The 11,575-nt window shown below is 43.3% G+C and overlaps 1 protein-coding gene across 7 annotated transcripts in view; it reads left to right on the forward strand.

Moving 5' to 3' along the window:
- LOC117586339 (uncharacterized protein DDB_G0271670) overlaps window positions 1-6,080 on the forward strand; it is a 53,390-nt gene extending 47,310 nt beyond the window's left edge. For 3 of the 7 annotated variants that reach the window (XM_034276334.1, XM_034276337.1, XM_034276336.1), the window contains 2 exons: window positions 2,911-4,247; window positions 5,872-6,078. In XM_034276334.1, the coding sequence (XP_034132225.1) occupies window positions 2,911-4,247; window positions 5,872-5,923 (1,389 nt within the window). In that variant the 3' untranslated portion in view covers window positions 5,924-6,078. Of the gene's footprint in view, window positions 1-2,910; window positions 4,248-4,838; window positions 5,623-5,871 lie in introns of those variants that run through there. The other 4 variants (XM_034276338.1, XM_034276339.1, XM_034276341.1 and 1 more) reach the window with 4 other exon arrangements.
- The last annotated feature ends 5,495 nt before the right edge of the window (window positions 6,081-11,575 follow it).

The raw sequence follows: 11,575 nt of genomic DNA on the forward strand, positions 1-11,575 counted from the left end.
CTTGCATGTAGTGAGTAGCTGTTCTGCTGGCACTTGAGTTTACTCTACCTCCTATAACTCTTCTCTTTCTGTTTACGACTCCGTCTGTGTTTCCCCCCCCCCCCCCCCCCCCCCCCATCCAAAAAATTACACAACAAAGCAACTGTTAAAAGATTGAGGCCAACCCCGAGACAAAAACGCACAAAAGAAAACAAGATCTCGCCCTCTTGCCAGTCAATAAATAAAAAATTAAATGTGAACAAAAACAAAGCAACACGATCAGGAGCACCAGAGCGGAGAGCAGAGTGGCAAGGAGAACCTTCCCTTCCAAGTGCCAAGTGATATCGGTCGTCCTTTTGGAGGGTCCTTTCTGCCTGGCCACAATTAATGTGACACTTTATCCCGCTGTGACGCTCTCGGCTGAACATCGATGCCTCTTTTTTGGTCTGGCGCCAGGCAACAATGATTGCATTTCGGTCGACATTAGTTTTTAGTGTTTTTAGTTTTTGGTTTTTCTGGTTTTTCGGTTTGAATTTCTTTCATTGCTTTCCGCTGTCGATGTCGCATGGCACTTTGACCTTTTTCGCATTCGAAATAGCAGCGACTGTGCCAATTCTGTCAGCCGAAACGCAGAGTAGGCGCATTCGTGTTGTATCTGTAAGATACTTTGTGGTGTTCTGCTGGGGTGTTGATTGATGCGCTTCACCAGCGTCGGCTGTGCAGCCCTTTGAAGGCGCCCGCCCCGCCAGCATATCTTCGAAAGTTGGTCAAGTGGGCGGCGGCGGCGGCGGCGGCGGCTCTTATTGTTTATTTTGGCGACCCCTGCGTCCGGCCTGCGCCAGCGAAGCACATTCAGACAGACAGACAGACAAATAATTTACACTTTTTTATTACAACTTTTGGTTGTGATTTACTCTCGAGACTAAGTCTCTTTCTTGCCTTTTCTTTTCTTTCCTTTCCTTTCCTGTATTTCTATTTATACAGAAATTACTCTAGCAAATGGATTTGCGACGAGCGCGTGACAACATTTTGTTATAATATTTAAAATATTTCAGGCCACAATCTCGTGACTGTTGGCAGGTGATTTGCCAGCTAATTGAAGTCCCCACCCCACCCGAATGGTTTGCCAATTCATAAATTCTCAGACCCCTCATCCATCCGAGCCCCGACTGAGTCACCAATTAAAATGTTGTTCATATAAATACAGTTTTTGGCTTATTAATTTGCATAATTTGTTCTCCGGGCAGACCACACGCTGTTAGGGTTTTTTCTGTTTTCTGTTTTCTGTGGAGTCCAATTAATGGGGTGCCCACCGGTGACCAATGAATATGTTGCATCATTATCATGCTTATTGTCCTGTTTAGAGGCGATATCTCACGACCTTTTTGGAACGAGTCACGCGGCGCTGATGATGCTCTAAGAGGTTCCGCTTGTAGGTGTTTTTTCTGTGTATTTTTAATCTAAAGAGAGAGAGAAAAAAAAAAACGGTTGACCCTTGGCCCTGGCGCCAATAGAGAGGTGTCTTAGAGCTAATGGCTCTCCGGATATCTTTTCGACTTTTCTCCTCTTTTTGTGTGTGTTCTTTTTTCTTTATCAAAGTACAACTTCATTTCCTTTTCCCTTTGGTGTCTGCAAAAATTGTCACTTGCAAGACATTAAAAACTAAAAATAAATCGAAATGCTAGGAAATAACATAAAAGACTGTGCTGTGCCACACAAAGAACTAGTGAAAGAGAAGTGAGTCTTGGGGCAGCCAGCCCCGATAATGTTGTCACATATGTCACAAAAATGTGCCTCGTCGCGGCACGACCTCAACCTCCAACCCCAAACTCAAACTCAAAAAGGAAAACACAACTCAAAAACGTTTGTTGATGGCGTCAACATTTTGTCTCTCAATCTTTGGGGTCTGCTCTCCTGCTTGCCTCATTTGATGCCTCATTTCATATCAGATTGGATCGCGTCTCGCTCTTGACTCTTGGCTGATTAATTTCTAAATTTAAGCAGCGACATTTTGCTGGTACCTTTCCCTCCCCTTTGTTTGCCATTTTATTTACGAAACAATTTTAATTGCCTGACAAGCGAATTAATTCAATGTTGTTAATTGAATTTGATCTTCTGCCCGTCTGCCCGTCTGCCAGTCGTCGGCACATCTCCAAAGGCCGTCCTTTCCCTTTTGGTCGTGAAATTTACATTTCTACCTAAAACGGAATGTGAAAATTTCACTCCTTCTATGTTGGATTTGGAATATTCTATTCGACTTATTTCGACTGCTGTTTTGTTGTTGTTGCTGTTGTTGTTATCCTTTGTGTGCCGGCGCTGGCTGTCATGTTGCATTCATAAAGTAGAAATGTTTATGGTCAGAGGCCAGGCTATCGATGGCTATCTGGATGGCCAACACCGATAGGGAGCACATCCTGTGATAATGAGCGCATTTATCTCAGTGATTTCACATTCCGATAGACAAAAGAAGAGAATAGACACCGCCGCCAGGGACAACTTTTGTGGTGATTCAAATAATGGGTTTCGTTTGAGTAATGATTCCCGTGAATGCATTGCTTTGAAGTGACCTTTTTTTTGGAGTCAGCAAACCCCAAAGGGTTTAAAATTGGTTCCATTTGGTGCACATGGCTTCTGCAGAAGCCCAAGAACCATAAAAGATAACTTTCCGATATTTTTTGTGCACTTTTTGGTCCTTTCGATCAATTTCGATCACTTTTCGATATCCATAGACACGTTTTGATAGTTTTCAAATACGTTTTGACTAGTTTTCGATCGTTTTCGATATCCTTCCGTCATTTTTCGATCAATATATTTTGATATATCTTTCAATTACTTTTCCAAGACTATTGTTTAGTTTTTAAGTTTTGCCTGGCCTCGGTTCTTTCCTTACTTGTACTCCATAATTATTGTAGCCAAATCATTTAATGATAGCTCTCCGATTTGTTGCAGAAAGACTTTACCGACGACTGTGTCTTCAACGAGAACATGGGCCTGCAGAACTACAACACGTACTCCTCCACCTACAACTCGAATCCCCGCAGGGTTTACTATTTGGCCCTGAATCGGCACGGCGAGCCGCGTCGAACACAGATTCCGGCCAGCCGTTCTTTGGGGAAGCTGACCACCTACACGAATGCCATCACGGAGACGGTGCCGCAGGAACGTGTGGAGCAGTTGATAGCCAAGAATTTTGGGGCAAATCGCATCAAGCATGGCGTACGGCAACTCTGTGATACTGGCAAGCCGCTGATTGAACTGATTGATGCGGCAAACTTTAAGAAGCCACCAGAGTGTAGTAGTAGTAGTAGTAGTAGTAGTAGTGGTAGTGGCAGTAGCAGTAATGGAAGTAGCACGAGTAGTAGTGGAAGCAGTGCGAGTGCTGCTACTACTGCTGGTAATAATGGAAGTAGCCTTACAGTTCCTGCGCCTGCGGCTAGTGCCGGCAGCCTGATTAGTATTAGTAACAGTAGTCAAAGCGAGAGCGGCCATATTAGCAGTACCATTAGTACTAGCACTAGTAATAGTACTAGCAATAGTAGTAGCAATAGCAATAGCAATAGCAGTAGTCCCTTACATCCTCCTCCTGCGCATCTGCATCCGAAGCAGAGCAAAAAGAAGAAACTGCGCAAATGCAAACTCCACGAAAGCGAGGAGCTTCACAATTGCCAAAAGCGACCCGCGGGCGGTGCTGGCGCTGGCGCTGGAGCTCTGAGAAAGCGCGGCCCCAAGGCCCAGCGTTGCAAGGAGCTGCGGGAAAAGGCGGCGGCAGAGGGTGGTCCGCCACCCAACTGTGGCAAGAAGAATGGTGCAAAAAAGAGTGCAGCTGAAGCATCCTTGTCCCTGCCCCAGCCCAAGGCCGTCCATCAGCGGCCACGAGCGTCAAATGGCCAGGCAGCGGGCGGCAAAAAGAAGCCGCCAAAGGGCGGCAAGCAGCGTGCGATGAGTGGCAAGAAGCAGCAGGCCAGAGGCGCAGCATTGAATATTGGCAAGCAGCGCAAGCAACGTCCCAGCACCACCACGACTATGGCCACCAGCCTGGTTACGCCCTCGGACATCCACTGGGAGAGCAGCTCGCCGCTGCCGTCGATGGCGCTGAGCGAAACCAGCGATCGCGTGGAACGAAATGTCCGCATGAGCAGCATCGAGGAGGAGCTCGACGAGGACGAGGGATCCCTGGAGGATGCCAGCTACGAGGATGCCACATCCGAGGCACATGCGCGCAGTGGCAGCGCCGCAGCAGCCAGCGATGATTCGCTGTACTACGATTTGTGAGTTTCCCCTTCCACATTCAAAATTTTTGACTTCTACCCCTCTCACATTTATAATCCACCTACAAATTGGAACTAAAAACAAACTTTTCTTAAAATTTAAAACTAAAAATTTTCTAAATTTTATTACAAACCTTTTCTGATTGGCATTAATTTTAATTATTATCTCTCACATTTTGTACTATTTGCAACAAAACATTTTTAAATTTTTTATTTAAAACTAAATTTTATTTTTTTGGTTTTTGTTTTCATTAAAATCATATTTTTGGTATTCGTTTATGTTGGAAAATTTAAAATTTTTAATTTTTGGTTTGGCAAAAGGAAGAGAATATTAATATTAAAAAAAAGTACAAAGTGTGGAAGGAATTTACAATATAAAAGTGAGACAAAAATTTAAGAACAATTCAGTGTACAAAGTTGTCACCAAGAGTATGCGAACAATATTCTAATTTGCAAGTTTCCAATCACAACACTATCATCGTCATCATAATCATCACACCGAACACCTACCCTTTTACCATCCATCATATGTGTATGATATATCATATATCCACCCAAGATCTGTGGTTCACTAAAGTATTTTTGATGCAGCGGACCATTGTCCCCCCAGCGATGATCCCCAGACACACACACATGATGAATATCAAAATGTATTACGACGGAGTCTCGAGTATTTTATAAGAACGCCCCAAAACATTGGATTAGAATTACCATCGAAATGTATGATTAAAATGTAACGCCAATCCGACAACAACACAGAACAGATATGTATTGCATATGTACATATAATCGCAGGCCATAACACTAGTTCTAATAAAAAAAGTCTATTGAACAACTTGAGTCTCTCGAAGATCGACGAAAAAATACTCAAAAATACGACCACATTGGCCACAACGATAAATTGCAAAGAGTGCGCCCTAAAACCATTTTAATCGTTGGTAGTCGATGTTATCGAAGCGCAGAACATTTCGAATATATTGAGGAGAACCTTCTTGTACATAGAAACACACACGGTTTTATACCTTAAGTTTTAGTAAGAGAAAAACGATTAAACAGAAAAACTCACAAATCACGTGAAATGTATTTTTATTTATAAACATTTTGAGCAGAACGAACTAATATGTATGTAATTTATATTTATTTTCGAATCGATCGATCGGCCAGAGATAAGCGCGAAATTATAGTCCGTAGTTCTCTGTATAATTGAGTTATTTATTTTTTGCAAATACTATTTATTTATAGACTACTAGATTAAGTTTCCTTAGCACTAACAGATCTTTGTTATACTTAAAAAACGTTTCCATCTAAGTGAGTAGAACGAGAAAAGAGCATGAGAAAGCAAAGCAATGCAAACAAATAACTAAACAAAATAAAATAAAATTAAAAATACATTAATAAAAAAAAAAATCAAGAGAATTTTTTTTATTATAGATTGAAGAGTGGTAAGAGTAGTAGCATTGTATTTTCTTTTTTTCTGCATGGCATTTTGCACGTTGAAATAAATTTTTACGAAATTTATCACAGTTCACTCATTTATTTATTTATTTTGGCATGGTTTATGACATATCTTAAGTCCTTGATCCCCCCACAATTTCCACTAAAATATTCTAAATAAACTTTACAGCCTCTGTCTGCTGTTCCTGCCGCTGATGGTACTGCAAAGATTCATCCTATGAAGGGAGAGCGAGATGACGGATCAACCACACAAAAGAAAAGATAAAGTTCCTGATCTTTAAGCATACGAGCTACCAGATACAACTACACAAAAATAGAGTTTAATATTTCTCGTATTTATAATTTAAGACTGAAAAGAGAGAGGTGCAACTATCGTAAGTGAAGAGAAAACTGAAAAAAGCTCTGATGTAAATAAACTCAAAATATTCGAAAAAATACCTTATCTTTGATTTTATGGAGCCACTGGAAATTTCCCTAAATTACCGTTTTGTTCCGATTGTCATCATTATGCTGTCAAACAGGTGGAAACGAGATAACAGCTAGCTCGTCGGCTCACTGCCTTCGTCTCGTACTCCCTCTCGGTCTTGTTGGAATCAGTTGACAACAGTCAAAGACCTTTTTCTCTGTCGTAATACCCAGCACGGCCAGCACGTGCCAAAATCGCACAGATCATGTGGCCAGAAAGAGAGCTAGAGGGTGAGACAGATCCCAGAGAGACGATTAAATAATAAATGCGAATTGAGCTAGTTTACGCTCAAATAACGGGGACTCTGCACCCAGAGACGAGACCGTCCGTCTGTCTGTCTGCCAGAACCGCAGTCGCAGCCGCAGCCAATTTCCATGTGTGTGAGACAAGTCACGTAGGCCTTGAAATGGCGAAATTGCTGGCTGCCGTTCGCCTCATTTCTTCCCACATTTCATATTCATTCATACGCTGCCTGGTTCTGGTTGATTTTTCGCATGAATAGACGAAACACGAGGCTCCCTCCCCATAAGCCACCCAAACACGCCACTCCCCTTCCCCCTGCCTAACACTTCACACACAGCAGCCGAAAAAGAATAAAAGTGAAAACGAAACCCAAACGAAAAGCTCTCTTGGCAACATAAAAACGAAACGATCATAAAGCTGGCGTAAGCATAAAAGAGATGGCCGATGACGTCGGTTGTAGCGCGCTCTCCGACACGTCACCCAGCTCGCTCTCATCATTGTCAAACCATTTCGTGCTCGCTCTCCTCTTCGTCTACCTGTTTAATTGCCAACAATTGCTTCGGTTGATTAGAAGAGTTCACTAGATTCATGAGAGAGTAGCACCGGTTTGCTCCTACACTCACACCACACACACACACACACACACACACACACACACACACACATGCATACATCGAAGGTAGGTCTTTCGTTAGTGTCTATCTTTCGTCATTAGTCGGGTAATTCGCTGCTATAATCTGCCATGCAATCGAAAAAGAGTTCAGTAAATCCCAAGCGACATTAAATGGATTAAAACATTAAACAAGAGTAGAAGAGGGTGTTGAGAGGGGGTGATATGCAACTAGTAATAGCTCTTCTGCATTATATTAGGGTATTCCCAATACGACTACCTCATAACATCCTCACTTTTTCGCCTACGTATGCAGCACAGTCAACTCGCTTTGCTGTTTATTTGATTTTGTTATACCCGGTACTATACCCTATTGGGTATATTGTATTTGTAGTCGGAGCAATGTGCGTTACGCACAGAAGAAAACGTTTCCGATCGCATAAAGTATACAATTTCTTGATCAGCATCAATAGCAGAGCCTATGACTGTTTGTCCATCTGTCCGTACGCCTTGATAATAAATAAATAATCAGCGTCCGGATATAAGAGACTATAAGAGTCTATATAGAAGATACTATAAGTCACCTAAATTTGTGTGAAGAGTCATGTGATATCACACTGTCACAAATGTACTTCAAAATTTCGTGAAAAGTGATGTAGAAAAAATGTAAATATAAAATTCGAAAAAACAAGATGTTACATATAGACATATCTATTTACAAACATATGAACAATTTTATACCCGGTACTCAATCAGCATGTGTATGTATGCTGATTGAGTACCTGATATAAAAGTTGTGACGCGTACGATGCGTCTCACACGTTCCGCCTTGGTTTTGATTTCGCACAAAATGTCATTCGGGTTTTGGGGAACTTGCAGCCCACAGGTCTACGTGACGTATGGAGAATACACACCGCATTATACCTCTGATTCATGCCGATCCACAATCACATCCGATCGTGTGGGTATCCCAACAGCTGCAGCCGCACACCCAATCTATTCAGTTGCAGGCAATTGCCATTCAATGCCAATGCCATTGCCATAACAAAAGTCAAGTGGCGGCCAAAGATTAGATTGTTTTATTATTAATGAATATTCGAAATGACCAGATGCATATAGAGAAAAATATCACAGATCAGGGGATTATCTAAGGAATCAGGCATTCATATCAAATAACTTTCAGAAAATTAACGCATTCCAAACTTCAATTTAATTAAACAGATTTCAATCATCCGAAACATGACGGAAATGTCAAAACTTTCCCGTTCCCGTTCTTGCTGCAGAATCTCTGGCTTCTCATCTGATCCACCCGCTTCCTGGGCCTGGGTGTCCGTTCCGTCCCGTCCCGTCCCGGGGATGGGTTTCAGTTGCATTTCTAGTTCATGGCCTGCATTGCGTGAACATGATGAATGATACGTAATTGGATTAGCTGCAATGTCTGCACAGCCGGGAAATGGAAATGGAGAGACAAGAGCTAAAGAGCTACATGTAGCTACAGAGAACCAGAGCCAAAACTCGATTGCATAACTGGCTGGGCATCGGGAAGTCACTTGGGAAAAGCGTGTGAAATGGAGTTGTAACCGGCATGATATTCTATTTACTAAATAATTGGACACCAAATGTCGAGGACGATGGGAGAGCATGTCAATCAAAAAGGCAGACGGCGGACTTTGGGTATAATATGATATATGTACATATACAGGCGCATACATAGCCTAGCTAAAATTCATTACTTATGAGCAGAAAATGAAAGAAAAAAGAAATTCCATGACAGAAAAAGGGACAAAAAAATAAATCCTGGTGATGCGGGGCATCGATCCCCTTACCTGTCACTTGCTAAGCGAGCGCTCTGAGCTTTTGCAACTATTTGTGCATTTTTTCGTGCGAAGCAAAAGCTTTTCACAAGAAGCTTTTCTTTTGCTTCACTTCGAGTACAATTTACGAGCACTTTTTTCAATATATAGAAGTACTTTCTATTTCCACTCAGCCTTCACTTCTTTGGGTGGGCCCACAAAAATAAATGCCATAAAAATAACAGGGAGTCCCGCAGGGAGTCATGCTCTGTGATTCTGACATGCAAGTCGTAAAACAGTTAAATATCGAAATGTTTATAAATACCAGCAGAGCACACTCCTGAAATGATCATAAAATGAGGCTCATTAAAATGATATTAAAAACGAATGTTAATGTAAGCAAATGAAGGATTGACATTGAAAAAAAAAAATGATTCAGGCTTCTTCCCGGCCGGTTTCGAACCGGTGACCTTGTGCGTGATAGCCGCTACGGAAACGTGCGACAGCGCCAGCAAAAGCGATTGGAATGGAAAGTCGGGGGAAGGCAATGTTGGGCCCTGATAAGGCGAGACTTTCCACCAAACCAAAAAACAATTTGTCACTCCGATAATTTCCATAATTTTTCAGGGAAATTCTTTGAAGGAGAACCTAATTTAAGACCCTGGCGATAAGCAAGTAAAAGTGTTTGAGGGTAGCGCACTTTTTACCAATTGGAATTAGTTGGACATTTAGCTAACTAGTTGCTCTGATTAGCGTAATCATTATAGCAGGGGGAGGTGAGGCTAAATTAAGGCCAAAAGCAGCTATCAGTGGGGCTCGGGGTCTCGTGGTGTCGTTGGTGCGTGTGGTGGAGCCCCTATAAATAAATAAAATGTAAAAGCAATTAGTTGGCTTCTTGGCCAAAATTGATTGCAAATTCTGCAAGCGGCGGCAACGACCACGACTATGGCGACGACTCCTAAGAGTCGTCTAGTGATAAGGGATTTCGATTCTAAGTGGAATGGACACCCGCAATGACCGGAGGCCAACAAACGGGTTCACAAGAGCTGGTCGGGTTCTGGTCTGGTCTGCTCCGATACAAGTGACAAGTGAACATGGAAAACTAATTTATATGGCGCATGCGACAGGAAATGCAATGGCAATGCCAGTGTAGAGTCCACTCTGTCTGTGGAATGCCATGCCACAGACTGGTTGCTCAATGAAATGCTCGGCCTCAATGGGAATTGGCTAAAGAGACACTTTGGGGCAGATGAGACCTTGACCGGGTCTCGCTCTTCGGCTGCTGCTGTAAGAACGGTAATACGAAACCACCGCTAAAAAGAAAAAGGAAACAAGTGGAAAATTAGTCAAAGACGTTGCCCGGCCGAGCCTTGGCTAACAACACTATGCTCTTAGCAACATCAGCGACAGCAACTTTGAGGCCCCAAGACCAGGATGGTGTTAAGGAATCGTATCTATTGCGGCGATCTCGGAAATATGTTTGACACTGCAAAGAAAAGTGGGCCAATAACTAACCAGCAGGAAATATAATTCCCATAATCGAAACCCATCTAAAATATTTCCCTAAAATTTCTTTCAGTGTTCGTTTCAGCAGCCGGTTCTGCTCTCATCTGCTGCATCCAGCCGCAGGCTTCATCATCTGCATCATCAACTTGTGGCATCATCTCTCTGGAGATCGCTTCGCTGCCTTGTTGACCAAGTTATGCTTCATGCGAACAACAATGTGTCATGTCCGACCGCCAGCCAAGGGGCAACATGTTGCCAGAGTTCTCTCTTCGCTCCTTCCCCTGCCCACCGTCAAACCATTCTTCACACCTCCCACAATGGGGCGGCAAAACGAGAAATTCGCACGCTCCAGGCGCCAGTCGATGGAGAGCAGATCTGCGGCCAAACGGAGTCGACTCCAACTAGTCCACGGACCCTGTTGACTCCGCCTGCTCTCCATGGGTTGCATCTTCATCTTTTTATTAATCGCCACATTTTATTTGATTATCTTCACCGACTAGATTTATGCCTCGGCGGCATAATTTACTCGCTAATCATGCAACACTTTTCATTTTGACACGTTCGGGCGGTTGCGGCGGCAATCTCCACAAAGCACCCGCCAGGCAGTAATTATGTAAATTTTCCCGACTTTTCGAGTGGCCTGTAGCAGAGGCTGCAACTTTTATGATCTCCTGCGCTGCCTGCTGCCTGCTGCCCGCTGCCCGCTGCTTCGTGCTTAGAAGGCAAAAACTTTCGAACACAAATTGATAAAGGCACCCAACATACAAAACACAACACAACAGAACCGAACACAAGTTGTGGTGTTTTCATGGCCCCGCACGATCCCCAATCGATCCCCCAATCGCTCTCTTGTTTTACGTTGCACATAAATTACAGGGGACCCAGGATCCCTCACAGGTCCAGTATAGAATTCCATAGAAAATGCATCGAAGTCGCTTGTGTTTTGACACCAAACATCCGCTCTAAGCCGCAGTCGCACGATTCATTCTCAATACCAATCGATGGGGTTAAACAGGGAAGGAGGAGTGCCAGTCAAGGGATCTGGAATAGGGAGGATATGAGCTTGTTAGCCATAGACGCCTCATGCGCATGACTGCAATTTAAGCGCCATAAATTGTGTACTATCACCGCCCCTCCTTTAGACGAAGCGGCTCCCTGCCTCACCATCCCATCCGCACCGCTCCACCTACCAGAGTGAAGCTACAGGCAGCCCTTCAGTCGCTACCGAGAATGGCACAGGGAATTTTACAGTGAT

Source organism: Drosophila guanche, unplaced genomic scaffold (assembly GCF_900245975.1).
Source record: "Drosophila guanche unplaced genomic scaffold, DGUA_6, whole genome shotgun sequence".
Lineage (NCBI taxonomy): Eukaryota > Metazoa > Arthropoda > Insecta > Diptera > Drosophilidae > Drosophila > Drosophila guanche.